At 54.0% G+C, this 20,076-nt stretch overlaps 1 protein-coding gene across 6 annotated transcripts; it reads left to right on the plus strand.

The window, feature by feature from the left end:
• Nucleotides 1-291: 291 nt before the first annotated feature.
• Nucleotides 292-19,772, plus strand: DYRK1B (dual specificity tyrosine phosphorylation regulated kinase 1B). Of its 6 annotated transcripts, XM_043598916.1 has the most exons (12): nt 1,011-1,220; nt 2,479-2,642; nt 3,682-3,801; nt 3,889-4,077; nt 4,242-4,389; nt 5,253-5,539; nt 6,282-6,428; nt 6,515-6,655; nt 6,963-6,998; nt 7,083-7,278; nt 7,672-7,778; nt 7,873-8,613. In XM_043598916.1, exons 1-12 carry the CDS (start codon nt 1,142-1,144, stop codon nt 8,242-8,244), a joined length of 1,986 nt encoding a protein of 661 aa, XP_043454851.1. In that variant the 5' UTR covers nt 1,011-1,141; the 3' UTR covers nt 8,245-8,613. The 6 variants fall into 6 exon arrangements, with proteins under 6 accessions (XP_043454855.1, XP_043454852.1, XP_043454853.1 ...); XM_043598920.1 differs by lacking the exon at nt 1,011-1,220 and adding an exon at nt 292-436 and having other exon boundaries at nt 6,963-7,278; XM_043598917.1 differs by lacking the exon at nt 6,963-6,998 and having other exon boundaries at nt 925-1,220.
• The last annotated feature ends 304 nt before the right edge of the window (nt 19,773-20,076 follow it).

Consider the following 20,076-nt stretch of genomic DNA (forward strand, 5'->3'; position numbering starts at 1 on the left):
TCTGCTGATTGCTCAGCGACCTCCATTCAACAGAGCGCATGCTCCCTTGGTCAACTGGCGCGGTGGTGGGGGTGGACGAGCTCATCCGGTCACACGTGCGCATGTTCCTTTCTTGGCTGCCTTTTGCGCAGTCGCAACCCGGATTTCGGCGTTTGGGCGGGGTTGGTGGCTTACTGCGCGCGTCTACCGGTAAGCTCCGCTGCGCGCAGGCGCGGAGTGTTACCTTGGGTCACGTGGGTGAAGCGAACGGGGGGGGAGTGGGGGCGGAGCCCGAGGCGGGAGGTGGGGGCCGGTTTGTTGTGGTCGCCATTTTGCTGGTTGCATTACTGGGTAATCGGGGCCCTGGCTCGCCGCGTCCGCCGGATACTTTCAGCCAGTGGGCAGGTCTGAGCTCGGGCTTCCCGAGCAGCTTGAGTCCCCTTGCCCGCGCCCTCAGGTAACAACGCGGCTACAGGTGGGGTAGCACGAGCTCGCGGGGAGGGGGCAGTACGGACCCGCCCTGCCCGCGTCGCCGCGAGACTTAGCACGAGGCCGAGGGAGGAGGGCAGGGGGGCGGCGGGCAGGTGCAGGCCGTGCCTGGCTATTCATAGTCGGATTCTTGGAAGGGGCCGAGCCCGAGGGAGCAGTCTTGGGAGTGAGGCTGGGAGGGGGTAGCGGGGCCCCGCTCCCGCCCTTTGTTTGGGCTCGACTCCTCCGGCTGCATCGTCGTCGCCTAGCAACAGCTGTTCTGGACTGCGATTGGTTGAGCTCTTGGCAGCAGCGGCCAATGGCACGGTTGTTGCCATGGCAGGTGCGGACTGCCAAGCTCAGCTCAGCCGGCCCCGCCCGCCGGGGCTCCGCCGACCGGGGCGGGCCTCCAGGGTGGGGGGCGGGACGCCTGGGTCCCCAGGGGCGGGTGGCTGCGCGGGGAGGGGCCGGCGGGGCGAGGGTTAACCCACCCCTCCCCCGTCCACCTGCTTTCCCCTTCCCCCGCGTGCCCCGGGCTGACCCTCGTTCCCTCTTCTCCCCACCCCCGGCGGCGGCGGCTGCTGCTGTTGTCACCCACCGGGCCGCCTGTCCCGCTTGCCCTCCCCGCCGCGGGGCTTGCCGGGCCGGCCGGGCCGGGACAGGCGGCCGTCTCCTCTCTGCCACCGCCGCCGCCATGCTGGCTGCTCGCCCACCCCACTGGGGGCCCCACCGCGCCCCAGCCCCCCGTGGGCCCCGCGCCAGCCCTGACCCGGGTAGGGGGTGGGTGCTTGGAGAGAAGGTCCTGCCGTGGGAGGGCCCCGGGGAAGAGGTTGTTTCTCGGGCGAGGGGCGGGGGAGCTCCAAGAGAGAGGAGGGATCGTGGAGTGGCAAGGCTTGGCATAGAAGAAAGGGAGTGCCATGGGAGAAGGCCTGTGGGGAGAGGATTTTGGTGTGACAGGTACTCTGTGAGGGGAGAACTCTATGTGATATTTGGGGAATTTGGTTCTGGGGGCCTTCTAGGAATTGGCACAGTTGTGTATTGACCCTGGTGTAGAGAAGAGTAACTGGAGAAAGGGCCCTGGTAGAAATCTTGGATGGGAGGAGGAGGGGAAGATCCAGTGTAGGGGAAAGAAGGGCGAGGGAAGAGAAGCCTCCTTGCTCCCATCAGGGAAAGTGAGCCTTGCTTCTGAGGGGGACCATGAAGTAATACAGAGAAGAGCCCCGATGTGCCACGGGAGCAACTACCTGGAGCAGTGGTCCCTGGTGTGGGAGGAAATGTTATAGGGAAGAGGTCTTGGCATGATACGGGGTGGGTCCCCTGGGGGGTGGGGGCTGGTGGATGGGAATGCCATGGGGTGGGACTCTGTTGTATGGAGATAACCCTATAGAACAGGTTAATCTTGGTGTGGTCCCCAGGACCCTGATGTGGTTTTAGGGGCCTGCAGAGGACTCTGTCGTGGGTTTGGAGGGGGCCCAGAGTTGTCTCATGTGGTTTGGGGGGATCCTAGAGCTCTCTGGATTGAGGGATCTACTGGGAAGGGTAGATCTTGAAGTGGAGGGACCTTGCTGTGATACGAGGAGATCCTGATGATCAGGGAAGGCTGCAGGAGGGCAAGATCTTGTGTGAGGGGGCGTCGGGGAGGGCCATAAGTAGAAATGGGAAGCGAACAGTGAATCCTACTCTCTATACTGTCTGTGGTTTCTATCTTTTTCTTTTCCTCCCCCCAATTATTGGTGTCTTTCTGTTCTTTCTTGTCATGGTCTATATCCCTGCCTGGATTGCAATCATTCCCTTTCACGTGTTCCCCTCTTTGTGCCACCTACTTCATTTATTTGGTAATCATCTGCTGAGGGACTCCGCTGTGCTCCCACCCCCACCACTTCTCTCTGTCCCTTCTCATTACCACCTGTTGCTCTTTTTCTCCTCTCCCTGTGCCCTGCCTTCTTTCTGATGTCTACCTCTTTCCTGCTTCGTACTGTCCCATACATCCCCTTGTTCCATGTTGTTCCCCTGCCTCCTGCCTGCTCTCAGGTCTCAGCGGCGGTGGCAGCCGAGGTGCAGGATGCGAGAAGGCGCCCCCCGGCCGGGCTCCCGCTCCAGGCCTCGCTCCCCTGCGGCCCTCTGAGCCCACCATGGCCGTCCCACCAGGCCATGGTCCCTTCTCTGGCTTCCCAGGGCCCCAGGAGCACACGCAGGTATGCTTTCAGCTGGCTCCTTACCTGCCTGGGGTAGGGGGAGGCTGGGGACAGAAGGGTCTGGGGGGTGAAAGATAGTTTGGTTGCCCAAAACGGTTTCCTTGGGGCATGAAGGGTCCATCTGGAGTGGAAAATAATAGAGGAGTTGCTGGCAGAATCTGTTTAGAGAGCCTGGGTTCAAATCCTGACATGGTGGTTAAATTACTTAGGTTCTCCCTGCTTCAGTTTTCTAGAATTCTGTAAAATGGAGCCAGTAATGATACCTACCTCACAGGGTTGTTGTGAGAATTAAACAAGTTAATGAAATGCACATAAAATGCTGAGAACAGTGCCTGGCACGTTGAAAACACTCAATAAATGTTCACTAAGGAAAAAAGTTCCAGAGTGAAAGATGGGGGAGGGAGGTGGGGTGAAAGTGGGTGAAGGTTGAACCCAAAGGATCCTGGACCCAGCAGCACCTTAGGGTGCAGAGTAGAGACATTCAGGGGTAGAGACTGTTTAAGGCTCTGAAATGTGGAGCTTGCAGTGGGACGGAGTAGAAGATCAAGGGTGCTGGATCCTGAAACACTGGGCAAAAATGGTGCAGAGTTGGGGGTGAGGGATGAGAAGACTCAACGGGACAAGGGTAAGGCAAGAAGTGAGCCCTCAAGATGGGACACCCAGAATGGAGGGTCTCTTGGACGGAGGGTCTGCAAAGGGCAGAGCCCATGTTTTCTGTCTGGTCTCTCCCACTGAGGTTCGGAAAGGAGTAAAGGTGTGGGATGGAAAGTGAGGGGTAAACAGTTCCCCATTCATTCACTCGGCAAATCTCTAATGACTGTCCGCTATGTGCCAGGTCCTGCTCCTGGCACCGGAAATGCAGCAAGAACCAGAGAGTCTCTGCCCTTGGGGAATTTCTATCCTAGTGGGGTTGTCACATGATGACCGAGTAACTATGTGCGTGTGTAACCACGATGACCCAGCCACCCATACAGCTCTCCCTCTGGAGGTCAGAAGTGCACGCCTGTCCTCAGTGCCCACCCCTCGCCCTGCCCTGCAGGTATTGCCTGATGTGCGGCTGTTGCCACGGAGGCTGCCCTTGGCCTTTCGGGATGCGACCTCAGCCCCGCTGCGCAAGCTCTCCGTGGACCTCATTAAGACCTACAAGCACATCAATGAGGTGGGCGGGGGCCCGGCTGGGTGCTGAGGGGTCCTGGCTGCCAGCACAGGTCACTCAGCAGTCCTTATCTGCTGGCCGGCTGGGCAGGTATACTATGCGAAGAAGAAGCGGCGGGCCCAGCAGGCGCCACCTCAGGACTCGAGCACCAAGAAGGAGAAAAAGGTCCTGAACCATGGTTATGACGATGACAACCACGACTACATTGTGCGCAGTGGCGAGCGCTGGCTGGAGCGCTACGAGATTGACTCACTCATTGGCAAAGGCTCCTTTGGCCAGGTGTGGGACGCACACCCTGACCCAGGGATTGGGGGGTGTGGGCACCCACTGGTATTGACACACAGAAAAGTGGTGCTTTGTTCTGTCCCCCATCCCCCTTCCCATCCCCTCCTCCCCATCCCCCACCCCCATTCCTCACTTTGTGACATGTCCTGCCCTGGCAGGTGGTGAAAGCCTATGATCATCAGACCCAGGAGCTGGTGGCCATCAAGATCATCAAGAACAAAAAGGCCTTCCTGAACCAGGCCCAGATTGAGCTGCGGCTGCTGGAGCTGATGAACCAGCACGACACAGAGATGAAGTACTACATAGGTGAGGCCTGGGGCAGCCATACACCCAGTACAGGATGGGGCTAGTGTCTTCAGGGCAGGCTCTGGTCTGTAATTCCCTGACATCAGTGATTCTCTTGCCACCTTCATGATTTCTGACCTATTCCCAGCATAGTGCTGACCAGAATTTATTGGGTGCTCACCAAGGGTCAGGCTTGTTGCAAGCACACGTTGAATCAACTGGTTTCAGTATGACTACAGCCCTGGGGGGAAGGGGCATCATGGCCCACAGCTTGGAGTAGAAAAGGAAGTATTCGGGCGCTATCACTTGCCAAAGGCCACCGAGTTTGTACTCAGTGGAGCTATAATGTCACCAGGCAGTGGACTCCAGGGCCTTTACTCCTGACGTCTGTGTCAGTCTTTTTCCTCTTTCCCACACTGATTCCTCTTAGAAAAAGCAAGAGTAGATTAGAGAGTGTGTTTCTTGAAATACATATGGTTACAGTAAATGGAAAGCGAGTGTCCTCTGCCACAAAAATAAACAGAACTGAGACTAAAACAACGTTACAAAATTAAGGAAACGGCGAAGGGTATTAAAGACCCATCAGCACCAAAGAGAAACGTTCTCTTTCATTTATCAGGAAGTTGGAGAGAGACTTGAAAAAAATGAACTTCTCTTAATCAAGAAAATCTTTTTCTTGACGTGAATCAAGTTACAGACCGAATGAAAACACCCTGACCAGCAGCTGCCTCCCGTGGGCACACCACTATCTGTCCGGTGCTCACACGGCAGAGTCACAGATCTGCTTGTGGCCTCTCTCCCTATTACCGTGTGTCCCTGGCTGCCACTGGCCCTCTCTGAGGCTCCGCTTCACCAGCGGCCCATTTCTGCCTCCTTCCCCGCAGTGCACCTGAAGCGGCACTTCATGTTTCGGAACCACCTGTGCCTGGTGTTCGAGCTGCTTTCCTACAACCTGTACGACCTCCTGCGCAACACGCACTTCCGCGGAGTCTCGTTGAACCTGACGCGGAAGCTGGCGCAGCAGCTCTGCACAGCGCTGCTCTTCCTGGCCACGCCTGAGCTCAGCATCATTCACTGCGACCTCAAGCCCGAGAACATCCTGCTCTGCAATCCCAAGCGTAGCGCCATCAAGATCGTGGACTTCGGCAGCTCCTGCCAGCTTGGCCAGCGGGTGCGGCGCGGCACGGCCCGCCCCGGGGGCGGGGCTCGCGGCGTGGGTGTGGCAGGGGCGGGGGCACCAGTGGCTGGAGCCCGAGGGGCGGAGCTAGGCTGGGATGGGGTTGCAGGGCCCAGCCTGAAGTGGCCTGGCGGGTGCCTGAAGGGTAGTATGGGGATGAGGTGTTGGCGGTATGCAGTGTAAGGGGGGGGGGGGGGGGGTGGTTGGATGGGGGGGTAAAAAAGTGCCACAGGATGTAGTTCCCAGTAGGAAACGAAGCGTGAGGCCTGAGGAGGCAGGGCCAGTGTTGAGGCTGCCAGATGTGGGCAGAGTGAAGTTGGGTTGGCTTTGAGCTTGGAGTGATGCTTTGCTAAGTTGTTTGCCCTGTGCCCTTAAGAGGGGACCGGTGCTTTAGTTTTACAGCTTCGTGTGAGCAGACATTTGAGATGGCTTGGAAAGGGTCTGGACTGCGGGGGTGGGAAGGGCCTGGGCTTGCAGACTGCCAGCCTCTGATGATCAGGGTCAGGCTTTGGGATGGAGATCAGGGTGAGACTAGGTCAGCAGAGACTTCTGAGGCTGGTGAATAAGATGATGGTAGTGGCTCCTGGAAAGCAGGGGTGCTGGTAACATCCAAGTTTGGAACCTCCGTCCCGGTTTTGGTGAAAGGAAGCTTGTCTCAGCTTTGGGTATGGCCATGGCACCACTAGGGGAGGCTGGGACCTCTGACCGCTGCCTTCTTCCCTGCTCCGCCCCCCAGATCTACCAGTACATCCAGAGCCGCTTCTATCGGTCGCCTGAGGTGCTTCTGGGCACACCCTACGACCTGGCCATTGATATGTGGTCCCTGGGCTGCATCCTGGTGGAGATGCACACTGGAGAGCCCCTCTTCAGTGGCTCCAATGAGGTGTGCTCCCGAGGAGGGGGTGTGCTGGAGGGGACAGAGGCCTGGTTGGCCTGATGACCCTGACTGCCCACCTGACTGCTCCACAGGTGGACCAGATGAACCGGATTGTGGAGGTGCTGGGCATCCCACCAGCCCCCATGCTGGACCAGGCACCCAAGGCTCGCAAGTACTTTGAACGGCTGCCTGGGGGTGGCTGGACCCTACGAAGGACAAAGGAACTCAGGAAGGTGCGGCCCCTGCCCCACGCCGCTCCTCCCACCCTGGTGGCCCCTCACTCTCTCACACTTGGGGCTTCCTCTCTCCCTGCTTCCTCTCCCTTGTGTCTTTCCCTTCCTTCCTCTCCCCCTTGTCTGTCCTCTCCTTCGTCCCAGCCCACCCCCCCTCCCCCGTCTCTCCTACCCACCCCACAACTCTTCTTAGCTTCTCTCCTTCCACTTTCTCTCTTGTGCCTCTGTTTCCCCGTGTGTGTCTCCCTGCCCCTCCTGCCCACTGACGGCCACTCTCTTGCCCCCCCTCCCACCCCCTCCCTGCCAGGATTACCAGGGCCCCGGGACACGGCGGCTGCAGGAGGTGCTGGGCGTGCAGACGGGCGGGCCCGGGGGCCGGCGGGCGGGGGAGCCGGGCCACAGCCCCGCCGACTACCTCCGCTTCCAGGACCTGGTGCTGCGCATGCTGGAGTATGAGCCCGCCGCCCGCATCAGCCCACTGGGGGCTCTGCAGCACGGCTTCTTCCGCCGCACGGCTGATGAGGCCACCAACACGGGCCCGGCAGGCAGCAGTGCCTCCACCTCGCCCGCACCCCTTGATACCTGCCCCTCCTCCAGCACCGCCAGCTCCATCTCCAGCTCTGGTGGGTGCCCAGTGCCAGGTGGGCTAGAACAGGAGGGTGGGCAACATGGGTTTGGCCTGACCTGGGGGACCTTGCCACTGGGCCTTCATCTAGAGCTTTGAAATTGTGGGATCCTGGACTCCGGAACGGGTGGGGCAAGAGAGCTCTGCCTGGCTGTGACCTGATCTCTGAAATTGCGCTTGGGCTCACACCTCTGAAACTGCTTCTGACTCTGAAAGCCAAAACTGAGCTCTGATCCTTAATCTCAGAATTGGGCCCATCCTTCAGATAGGCTCTGATCCCAAAGCCCAGGCGTGGGCCTGAGTCGCCAGCCAGACTCAGCCACCCGAAAACCCAGCCACCACCTCTCCTCACCCTAAGGCTTCTCCTCATTTCCTCCCCTGGCACTTCCAGGAGGCTCCAGCGGCTCCTCCAGTGACAACCGGACCTACCGATACAGCAACCGATATTGTGGGGGCCCCGGGCCCCCCATCACTGACTGTGAGATGAACAGCCCCCAGGTACTGGGGCCTTGGGGACCTGGGAGGTGGACAGTGGGTTATCTGGGCTTCAGGACCTGGGTCTCCATCACCCACTATTCCTCTGCTCCTTTAGGTCCCACCCTCCCAGCCGCTGCGCCCCTGGGCAGGGGGTGATGTGCCCCACAAGACACATCAGGCCCCTGCCTCCGCCTCGTCACTGCCAGGGGCCGGGGCCCAGTTACCCCCTCAACCCCGATGCCTTGGCCGTCCCCCATCACCAACCTCACCACCACCCCCGGAGCTGATGGATGTGAGCCTGGTGGGCGGCCCTCCGGACTGCTCCCCACCTCACCCGGCGCCTGCCCCCCAGCACCCGGCTGCCTCAGCCCTCCGGACTCGGATGACAGGAGGTCGTCCACCCCTCCCACCCCCCGATGACCCTGCCACTCTGGGGCCTCGCTTGGGCCTCCGTGGTGTACCCCAGAGCACGGCAGCCAGCTCATGACCCAGCCCCCTCCCTGGGGCCCCTCCTGAAGCCATACCCCCCATCTGGGGGCCCTGGGCTCCCATCCTCATCTCTCCCCTTGACTGGAATTGCTGCTACCCAGCTGGGGTGGGTGAGGCCTGCACTGATTGGGGCCTGGGGCAGGGGGTCAAGGAGAGGGGTTTAGGCGCACCCTCCTCACTAAGGACTGGACCCTTGGCCCCCTCTCCCCCCCCCCCTTGTTTTCTATTTATTGTACCAAAGACAGTGGTGGTCCGGTGTCGGGGGGAGACCCCCTTCACCCTAGGGCCCTAGGAGGGGGTGGGGGCAGGTAGGGGGAGATGGCCTTGCTCCTCCTTGCTGTACCCCCCAGTAAAGAGCTTTCTCACATGCCTGCCTGAGAGTTTGCAAGGCCTCGGCTCCCCTCACCTGGCCCTCAGAGGCATGGTGGGGAACGGTGTTTGGGAGGGGGTGCCAGAAAAGCTCTGTCATGAGGGATGCATCCCTGGGGAAGTTATGGCTATTGGCGCAGACACGGGGCTGCAGGAAGTCTGGGGCTACGGAATCCTAGACAAGAGATCCTGGATAGGATCCTAGCCCATGTTTGTCTTTTCCGTGGTAAACACAGACCCTGAACGAGTACACGCCCAGCTGTGGCCTGTCTCTGGGAAACATCAGGATCTGCCCTAATAAGCCAGGGCTTCCACAGAGTCTGCACAGGAGTGGCTCCTTATGCCAGGCAGGCATCTAGTAGGTGCCGAATGCTTGCAGCAGGCCTTATTAATGCCATCTGGGGAATGGCAGGCAGGCAGTGTAAAGTACAGACTCTACCCCACCCCCACCCCCATGTCTGGTCTTACCCTTTGGAACCGTGACGGAGCAAAGCATTTTGAGATTCTCTGGCAGAAAGATATGCCCGGGGTTTCAGGTAAGTGGGTCTGTTTCCATAGCAATTTGGAAACTTAAGTCTCCCAACCGGCCAGTCAAGAGCCTCCTGATTCAAAGGTACCTACCGTCTCCCGCCATTGGGGCGCGGCGCTTCCTGGGAAATGGAGTTATACGTTGCAATCCCTGTTGCCGCTTTTCGTCAGGGGACTACAAAGACCAGAATTCTTTTCGCTCACGAGTTAGGGCCGGTCTCACGCAGCCAATCGGTAGTCAGAGGTGGACGGGGCCCGGATGCTTGAGGCGGGCTGTAGAAAAGGAAAAAGCCGTGATTGGGTGGCGTTGGTCAGGCTGTTCGCCGGTGTTGAGTTCTGTCAGGCGTGCGGGAGGTGGGCCACTGTGCTGCTCCCCGAGACTGAGCAGGTTAGGCGTCCGCGGTCACAGAGCAGGAGGGAGGCGCTGAGGCCTGAAGCGGCCCCATCGCACAGAGCATCACCAGCCGCGGTGTCTGGCCCAGCTCACAGGAAGCCCCGGTCGGTAGGAGAGAAGCGTGGACGCCGTTACGGACCTGCGGGTGTTCGGGAGGGGGCGCAGTGTGGAACGCTGAGGGGACCCCAGACGAGGCACGGGTAGGGAACATTCCCGGAGGAGGAGGAGGAGGAGCTGTTTGAGCTGAGACCCGAAGACCGGATGTTTGGGGTGGCGGTGGTGCGGTGGTTTGCGCACAGGCAGCGACAAACAGCCTGTTGTGTGAATATGAACTGCGGGTGATGTGGTGTTGGAGAGCTAATTGAAAGTTCTGTATGAATTTGATCGTGGAAGATTTTGTTGGCCTGATTAGGTAGCTTGAATTTTGTCCTAAAGACATTGAGGAGCCACGAGAGGATTTCTAGAAGGGAAGGGGCATGGCCCAGTTTGCTGCCATCTAGGAATAGATTGATGGGAACGAGACTAGGGTCTGGGAGCCCAGGGTGGTGGTTGTGGCACGTTCCGAGGCAAGAGATGTTGGGGATGAACCAGGGCAGGAGTCTTGGCTGGGAGGGGAAAAAGGATGTTGGTGGGAGAGACGTCCAGAAGGCTGAGTTGACAGAATGTATGGCTTTACGGGCTGCGTGGAAGGGGGAGGCGGAGATGGGCGGGAAAGGGGTATCTCCAGCAGGTAGAACAGTATCTGGCATATTATAGATGCTTAATAAGAAAAAAATTTTTTAATGGATAGTTCTAGGAGGCAGAGACTATTATGATCTCCATTTTGCAAACAAGGATGCTGAGCACAGAGAAGGTTAAGTAATTTAACCAAGATCACATAATTAGCAAGTGGAAGGCCCAAGATTGTGTGTGTGCTCGCGCATGTGTGCGCCATTGACTTAGCAACGTGCAAGATGAGCTTCGAGACATCATCAGGATCCAGTCGTGTAGGAATTTGGGATAAGTGTGGAAATGTATATCCCACATTTCAATATCCAGCCCAGAACCTCTCCCTGACCTGCTGACTGCCCACATGATACCTCCTCTCTCAAGATAGCTGTAGTCCTCTGGAGACCAAGGTATCTTGACCAAATTGAACTCTGGTCTTTTCCCCAAAACCTGTTCTTCCCACATTCTCAGTAAATGCCTCCTCCTTCATTGTCTTATATTCATGTCTGGTCCATCAGCAAATTCCTTCAAAGTGTATTCAGAACCTGATCCTTTCTTCCCACCTCCACTCTTGTCACCCTGGTCCTGTCCACTCTATACCCTGCCTAGACCATCACGGCAGCCTCCTCAGTGGTCTCTGTGCTCCCCACAGTCTTTCTCATATGCAGCAGGGTGACACTGAATACCTGTATCAGGTCACATTTCTCTCTTGCTCAGTACCCTCCTGTGGCTCTATCTCACACAGCAAATGCCAGTGTTCTTTCCATGGCCTTTGCAAGGCCCTTGATCCCTGCATGATCTGTCCCTGTTACTTCTCCACCTGGTCCTTTTACCCTGCTCACTCTGCTCCAGCTACACTAGCCTCAGGGCCTTTGCACTTCCTCTCTTTACCTGGAACACTCTTCTCCAGATGTCAAGGCTCACCTTCATCTCCTTTAGTTTTTACTCAGATATCATCTCCTCCTTGAGAACTTCTTTGGTCACCCTTCTGGAACTATACTACTAACATTCATATATTAATTTCCCTTTAACTGTTCCGTAGCATTAATCATATCACTATTTGACTCACTGTATAGGTTATCTTGTTTATTGTCTGTCTCTCCTCTGCACCCACAGCAGACCATAAACTTCATGAGGGCAGGGGCTTTTGTCTACTTCATATTTTATCTTTAACATCTAGAAGAGCTCTTGGCACATAGTAGGGGCTCAGTAACAGTTTATTGAAGGGACGAGTCAGTGGGTGATTTCAGAATGTAGATCCTTACCCCGGCATCGCAGGGACTCTGCCCATCCCTCTTCCACAGAACTTCAGAGGACTGCCTTAAAATTTTCTGAGGTCTCAGACATTCAGCAAGGATTTCATCTTGCTTCTGCTTTGTGCTCAGCATCAGGAACACAGCAGAGAACAAAACAGTTTCCCTGTTCCCCGAGAATTCACAGTGTCAGGGGTAGAGGTTCAAATCGTCAGCTAATCACACAGATATGAAATTACAAAGAAATGTAGAAAGTGCCATAAGAGCACTTGGCCAGAACCCTAATCTAGATCCTAGGAAGTGGAATTGAAGTGATGAAAGTGTAGGCATTAGGCACTCCATTAAAAGGGGTGTGTGTGTGTGGTGTGTGTGGGCGTGGGTGTGTGGTGGTCGGAGCCCAGAGGCTGATGGGGAGCAAGAAGCCTGGTAATGTGGACCCTGTAAGGAGTTGGGTCCTTAACCCCATGTATAATGGAGACTCTCAAAGAACTTTAAGCAGTGAGAGGAGGTGCCATCAGTTCTGTATGTTACAAGATCCCTCTGGCTGTCGTGTGGGGGAACTGACGATGGGGTTAAAGATTGAAGTAGTGAGACCTGTGAAAAGGCTGCTCTCCTGAGATTAAAATAGCCTCCTCTACCGAAGGCCACACATCTTTGTTTCTCCCATCAAGAAGTGGAGTCTCTCTGCCCTCTAATCTAGGCTGGCCCATGATTTGTCTTAACCAGTAGAGTGCAGTGGAAGTGTTGCTGTGCTGGTCGGGGACCTTAAGAGGCCCGCAGTACTGCTTTCACTTTCTTGGGCCCTGGGCTGCTTTACAAAGAAGTCCAGCTACTCCACTGGAGAGAGATGTGTACAGAGAGAGGCCCAGCCAGCCCCCAGCTGTTCCGCTGTTTTAGCTGATGTGCAAGACAAGAGTGATGCCATCTTGGATGTTCTAGCCAAGTTCCCAGCTGACACCAGGTAGAATGGAGACTCACCTTGCCCTCCCTGCTTTGCTCAAATTCCAGAATCATGAGCAAATAAATGGCTGCTATTTTAAGCCACTGTGTTATGGGATGATTTGTTACTCAGCGATAGCTCACTGAAACAAGCTTCCTGATATCTTATCATTTTGTGTATTAGCTCACGTAAGCCTCACAGTCACCCTGTGTGGTAATAATTGTTATTCCCATTACACAGATGAGGAACTGAGGGCACAGAGAAGTTAATGGAGTACTGGCAAGATATCTAGCATGTAGTAAGTGCTGAGTTTGTGGTAGCTATTAGTCGTTAGCATGAAAATGTTCATAATCGTTAAAGAAAGGATAGTAAGACAATACAAGCATTATTAACCTATTTACTAGTGGTATGATTTTAGGTAAGTGACTTCATCTCTTCAAGGCTCAATTTTGTCATTGTAAAATGGAGATTATAACAATATTCGTCTCAGGGTCTGACTTAGCAAGCGCCTACCATATGGCAGGGATAATTACTATGAAGCATACAGCCAAGATTATTGTAGACAGTGACCTTAGGACCACAGGAGGAAGCCAATTTCTTGGAAGTTCTAGTGGAGAGACAGACAGGTCATTGGTGATATTGTTGAAGTGCTGCATCAGGCTTCACCTGAAGTGGGTTCCTTCTGGACTTTGTCATTAGGGAAACCAGTAAACCTCGCTATCATTTACGCCAAGTTGAGCTGGCTTTCCGTTACTTGGAACCAGCATCCTAACTGATTCTAGCGTTTTATTCATTTATTTTTTGATTCATCAGCTACTGAATACCTACTGCATTCCAAGCACTGTTTCAGGTGCTGGTGTTATAATAGTAAACAAGGTCCTCCCAAGCTCTGACCTTGTTGGAACATCCATTCTCCTGGGGAAGGTGGGTGGTCGGGAAATCAGTGTTGGGGATAAGAGCCTGGGAGATTGTTGGGGGGAGGGGGGCTGAGGAGAGGAGGGGTAGAGAGGGACAAACGGGGAGGGGAGGGGGCCTAAATAAGTTTTGTGGAAATGTTAATGGAGGAGAGACCTGGCCAAAAGGGAGGAAGCCAGCTGTGCGTGTGTTTTGGGAAGGACGTTCCAAGTACAACTAGAGAGCAAATTCAGAGGCCCCAGGTATGCGGGGATGTGTTGGAGGAGCAGGAAAGAGTGAACTGGACCAGGGTGAACCAGTGGACGGGAAGGGGATGAGGGTCCGCGCCATACGAGCTTGGTTGGCAGACTTGAATTTGATTCGCAGTGAGGGGGGCAGACATGCAGTGCGTTTGGGGCTCAAGAGCGATGCGATCTACCATGTTGGTAGGATTCCTTTGGCCACTGCGTGGGCACCAGGGTGGAAGCAGCGCAGAGGCTGCATCTCTCCAGCTGAGAGATGGTGGTGGTTTGGCCAGAGGTGTGGCCGAATTTAGGACATAATTTAAAAGAAGAGTGGACAGGACTTGGGGTACAGGTGTGGTGTGAGAAAGAGGAGCCAACAGCTCTAAGTTTGGGAGGAAGTAGTACCAGGAACTGCCTGGGGGAGACCTGGAAAGGCTGCGGGTCTGTGAAATGTCCCTGTGGACTGGCCGAGCACGTGGGACGTATGAGTCTGGCATTCAGGGCTAGATCTGAGCTAGAGATACAAACGTGGGAGTCACTGGCATTTTCGCGGTTTTAAGGCCCAGGATGAGATTGCTAAGGGTGAGTGGAGGTGGAGAGCAGGGGGCCCATGAGGAGTTAATGCAGTAATCTAGGTGAGAGATCACAGTGGCCTGCACCAGGGCAGGGGCAGGAGTGAGCAGTGCTCTGGAAACATCTGGAAGACAGAGCCCACAGTCATGGGTGATGATGGAGAGAAATGGACTGGGGCCTGGTGAGGGCAGGATCAAGTATGAACACGGGGCAGTGACTCTGCTTTCCTCTTTCCCCTGGGCCCTGTGGTCCCCGCCTCCCTTTGCATTCTGCAGGCAGCTAGGCTGGCCCAGAGTAGACTCTTGCCCCGACTCTGTGTGACCTTCCAGGGCAGTGCCCTACAGCCCCTCGGGCCCCATTCCAGATTCCCCAGATGAGAATTGAATTGGGGTCCAGTGTCCAACCCAGCTGAACCTGTTGTAGCTGGAAGATTCCTTCTGGGAGGGGTGTGCACTGGGCAGTCACCTTCAATGTCCACGCTCATGGAGTGTTTCTGGCAGTCAGTGTGTGGAAGGCCGGCATGTGGGCAAGGGGAATGATTTGGTGCTGTTTTGATAGGTGGGTGGGACAGACCATCTGTGTGGCCTCAGATGTGCCCTGCCTCGGGTGAATGGGGTCGGGGAGACCATGAAGATGGGAATCTGGCAGGCTCTGGGCTCAGAAGGGGAAGGGTCAGGTTGGGACAAGTCATGGGGATCTGGTGCAGCTTCTGCCGCCATCAGCATTGACAGTTCCTAGTCAGGGAGACACTCATCGCTCCTGGGGAGACACACAGCCGCGGCGGCCTCCCCAGAGGAGCCCAGAGGAAGCACATGACCTGGTCTAAGGTGTCAGGAAGGACTCCCCAGAGTAGAGAACACAGGAGGTGAGATCTGAAGAGCCAGATGAAGGGAGCGAGGGATTCTGCTGGGCCAACTCATAGCCAAGTCCACAGCTACTTTAAAATGTTTTTATTTAATAATTTTAGGTTTACAGAAAGATTGCAAAGATAGTACAGAGACTTCCCGTACATCCTACACCCAGCTCCCCCGCACGTTAACATCTTACATAACAATAGTTTTACATTTGTCAAAACCAAGACGTTAACATTGGTTAGTGTTGGATTAACAGAACTCCGAACTTTATTCATATCCCCCCTGTTTTTCCACTAATGTTCTTTTTCTGTTCCAGGATCCAATCCAGGATACCCCGTTGCATTTACTCGTCCTGTCTCCTTGGTCTCCTCCAATCTGTGACAGTTTCTCAGTCTTTCCCTGTCTTTCATGATCTTGACAGTTTTGAGGCATATTGGTCAGGTATTTTGTAGACTGTCCCTCAGTCTGGTTTCTTTCATGTTCTCCCGGTTAGACTATAGGCTGGGGATGAATCCCACTGAGACTCAGGTGACCTCATTTCATGAAGGTGGCATCCACCAGGTATCTTGCCCGCGGTATTACTGTTCTGCCCTTTCCTTACTGTGCGTGTGTTAGGAGCAAGTCACAGCATCCAGCGTACTCTCAAAGGGAGGAGAATTAAATTCCGTTTCCTAGAGGGAAAAATGTCAGATATTGTCTTCATATATAAAAACCACCACAGTAATTAATAAATGTGGGAAGATACTTTGAGGCTGTGCAAATGTCCGGTCTCCTCAAAGTTCCTCCCCCTGATTTTGGCATCCATCAATGGATCTTGCCTGGGACAGTTAATATGGTGATTGTCTTTTTTTTTTTTTTTTTTTTAAGTAGGCTCAACGCCCAACATGGGGCTTGAACTCGTGACCCTGAGATCAAGAGCTGCACGCTCTACCAACTATGCCAGCCAGGCACCCCTACTGTGGTGTTCTAATGACGCTGCTTTTCTGTTTCCCTCAGTTCTTCCCTGTATTTTATTTGGAGTTCTTCTGTATGAAGATGTGTCCATTCCACCCCATTTATTTTATTTGTACAGTCATTGATTTATATCAGTATGGACTGACGGATATTTTTTGTATTCTTTCGGTATAACCCAATACCATCAAAATTTTTTCACTCAGATTTTTACAGGTTTGGCCTAGAGGCCCTGTCAGGTTGGCTCCTGTGTTCTTTACTCCTTTTTTTTTTTCTCCCTCAAGCACCTCCTTACTTTCCAGCACTGTAAGGAGCCCCAGGCTTATCTGGCACTTTCCCTGGTCCTTTTGCTGGAGAATGGTAGTAGGAACCAAGGTCTGCGCCCTGGGTGTTTTCATTGCCGGGTGTCACTGCTTCCAGTCGCTTTCAGCTGACAAAGCTAGAAGATGTATGTCTGTATACAAACCGACGTGTACATACACATCTGCATCTCTGAGCGTGTGTGTGCAGGTGGATGTCTGTGTCAATGCTGATGAGTGCACACTGGCCAGCTCTGACTCTACTCTAGCCCTGGAAGGTCCACTCCTGCCTACCCGCCCCCCGCCCCGCCCTTGCTTTCTTTGTAACTTCTTTCTCTGACAATGAGAACCTGGCTCAGTGGGCACCTTTTAGTGCTCATCTTGTTGGCCACTGTGGCAAAAATCAGCAGTGTTGGCCATTCCTGCCTTCTCTAAGGACACTCTCCCCTTGGTTTCTGTGATGCTGCTGTCCCCTGATTTTTCTCCTCTGTCTTGTTTCTTTGCAATAAGTTCCTCTGATTTCACCAATTCCTTAAGTGTTGGGGGCTCTTCTCTCCTCCCAGCCCCTGGGCCATCTTATCCACTTTTATGGTCTGTTTCCTGTCTCTGTGCTGGTGATGCCCATTCTCTGTCCTTAGCCCCAACCTCTACCTTTAGCCCCACACTTGGGCATCCTGCGGCTTCATAAAGGCCCCTCACCCTCAGCCCTGAGTGACCCCTGGGCCCTTAACACTCAGTGTGTCCCAAATTCCAAACCTTCTCCTCCAAGGGTGGCTCCTCCATATCCCAAGTTTCCACAAAGAACCCTGGGCCTCATCCTTGATGCTTTCCTCCCCAACACACGCGCGCGCGCACGCGCCCAGCCCGACCCATCAGCCTCCATGGCTTGTGCACTAGGCCTCCTAGATACCTCTCGCACCTGCCCTCTTCTCCCCTTTCATGGCCCTGCCTTGGTCCAACCCCACCTCTCCCACCTCATCTCGCCTGGCCTCCTCCCTGGGCCCCTGGCCTCCTTTTTCTCACTTTCACCCACCTCCACTTGGCAGTTAGAGGGAGTTCTGTAAAACACCAATCTAATCACGTGTTCCTGCTTGAAGCCTTTCCGTGTTTCTCCAGCATCCTAAGGACAAGGTTCTAACTGATCCTGAAGGCCTGGTGTGATGTGGCCCCTGACCATCACTCTGCCTGTCTCCCCAACTGTCTAAGCTCCAGACACACAGAACGCGAGGTCACCAGCTCTCTCACCTGGGCCTGTGTGTGGCCCCTCCCCCTGCCCCGCCCCCTCCAGTCTAGTCAATCCCGCCCAACCCACACTCCACCCACGGTCTTCCCACGCATAAATTTTGAAAGGATCCCAGACATCATCCTCTATAAGAACGATGAACAAAATGTAACCAGTGGTCATTTCTGAGTGTGGGAAGGGGGCAAGGGCCTTTACTTTTAAGAAATTTTTTGCAGTGACTCTTTTCATTGAACACCAACATAACACCAACAGTAGTTGTGGGAGAAAAAGCTAGCAAGGGAGAAAATCCCATCATGTTTGAATTTTAAGAGGAAAAAACGTTCAGGAAGCGTCTTATAACTTTAAACATTCTTCATGGGCAGGAAAAGCGCGGTCTTTCTCTGTGTGCACAGTAACAGTCATCAGGCCAGAATGGAATTGCAAATACCCAGCTAAGGGGATTTTTCTCCTACTGATTTTCACAGTGATTGTAAACACAACTTGTGTAACTTCTCTGAATGGTGTGATGCAAGCGTTTGGAACAACTGTCATATATAACACGGTTTCGTGAGTGTGAAGGAAGGCAACTGAAGTATATCGACCTAGGGAGAATTCTTGTCTTTACTCTGATACCAGGGACTATTGGGACAATGAACTCCATGTAAAGGAAGTAGGAACACATCTGCGTGGAGACACCCTGTGGTTTTGAACCTGGCTGGCCTGTGCTTTATCATGACAACTGCCTGCATTTACCTGGCTCCTTCTTCATGCCGGGTGCCTTCCTAAGCCCTTTCCATGCATGAATTCAGTAATCCTCAGCCCTCGGGTAGCTACTGTTGTCATCCCTGGGTTTCCATAAGGTGTGAGAGTTACATCGGGGACTGCAGGTTCCCTAGCTGGTAAGTGACAGCACCAGGATTCGAACCCAAGAGTTGGAATCTGCCTTGACCCACCTTCCTCCCGGATTCCATTCTTAGAGGATGACCACATTTCTGATCATGCGATTTCTTCTTTTCGGAAGAAGGACTTCAGTGAGCTTCTCCATCTGCTAAAATCTTTTTTGACATCCGCAACTATTTATAAAGAACAACACGTTTTTTTCGCTTTTAAGGAAAATTTCAAACAAACACAAAAGCGGAGGGAAAAGTCTAATGAATGTCCCATCTCTCAGCTTCAACAGTCATGGCCATTCTTGTTCCATCCATATCCTGCACATTTTCTCCCCTGCTCAGTTACTCTACAGTAAATACAAGTATGTTGTATTAAAAGACCTTTTTTAAAGAAAAGGTCACCTACCATTCCTTGCCCCCAGTCCTCCCCACTTTGGCAAAGTGACCGCCTTCCCGATTCTCTGTTCCCTTTCCCCTCGTTTTCCAAATGCAGACGGATCTGTGTGTGGTGTGCCACTATCACCAGGCTCTGTCCCTGGCTCATTTCCTGTAACCCTACCCCCCAGGCGTTTCTCGAGCCTGAAAACTATCCCTCTTAGTGACCACGGACAGGCTGGTGTTGTTTGGCCTGCCCAGCCTCTGCAATGGGACATTTAATCTGCTTGTGGCGTTTTGCCATGATAGTGGCCTCTGCCCTTATTTGGGTTATTTTCTGGATGCCCTCTCCACTCAACCCAGGTCAGGCCTCCTGAACTTGTACACAGTAACCCCACTTTAAGCACACATCCTTACCACGGTCAGAATGAAACAGGGATTTGGGTCCTTCTCTATTAATTGCCTAGGGGCTCCATGAGGTCAGGAATCAGGTCTGTCCTTGTCCCTGCTGTGTCCCCAGCATCACCGAGCACAGGGCCTGGGATGCAGTAGGTGCTCAGGAGTGGTGATGCACTAATGAATGAATGATTGCCAAGGTCAGTAGCTGAGTGTTTGTCACGAGGGCAACAGGAAGCCACAGAAGTGTTTCAGACAGAACTGGACCCATTTTTCTCAAAACTCAAGTGCGTATGAATCCCCTGGGATCCTGTTAAAATGGAGATCCTGAGTTAGTAGGGCTAGGGAGGGCCTGCGATTCTGTACTTCTAGCAAGCTCCCCACTGACGCCAGTGCTTTGGGTAGCAAGGGTCTAGCTGTGCTGCTCAGTGCAGCACGTGGCTGTCGAGCACTTGAAATGTGGCCAGTGTGAACTGAGATGTACCCGCAATGTAAGATGCCCGCCAGATTTCAAAGACTTAGTACAAAAAAAAGAGAATGTAAAATATCTCATTAATAATTTTTATATTGATCACATGTTAATATGGTAATATTTTGGCTATATCAGGTTAAATAAAATAGATTATTAAAATTCATTTCAACTGTTTCTTTTTAACGTGGCTACTAAAAGTTTTTTAGTTACGTTGTGACTCACAGGTGGGGTTCTCATTATGTTTCTGTTGGATGGTGCTGGTCTAGAACATTCCACACTCCCTCTCACCTCTAAACATTTGCACATGCTCTTTCCACCTTTTGGAGCACCGCTCTTTCTCCTGATCGCCTCTTCACAACTAACTCCATACAGCTTTTGGGTCTCGATGTCTCCTCCTCCAGAAAGCCTTCCTTGACCCCCAGGGTGGGTCAGGTGCCCCTTCTGGGCTTCTACAACTCCGGCTTTCC

Source organism: Prionailurus bengalensis, chromosome E2, assembly GCF_016509475.1.
Source record: "Prionailurus bengalensis isolate Pbe53 chromosome E2, Fcat_Pben_1.1_paternal_pri, whole genome shotgun sequence".
Lineage (NCBI taxonomy): Eukaryota > Metazoa > Chordata > Mammalia > Carnivora > Felidae > Prionailurus > Prionailurus bengalensis.

Coding starts and splice junctions, on each gene's coding strand:
- DYRK1B (XM_043598915.1), top strand. CDS start 1,142: ATGCTGGCTGCTCGCCCACCCCACTGGGGGCCCCACCGCGCCCCAGCC. Junction 3,802..3,888: donor CCTACAAGCACATCAATGAG/GTGGGCGGGGGC, acceptor CCGGCTGGGCAG/GTATACTATGCGAAGAAGAA. Junction 6,429..6,514: donor TCTTCAGTGGCTCCAATGAG/GTGTGCTCCCGA, acceptor ACTGCTCCACAG/GTGGACCAGATGAACCGGAT.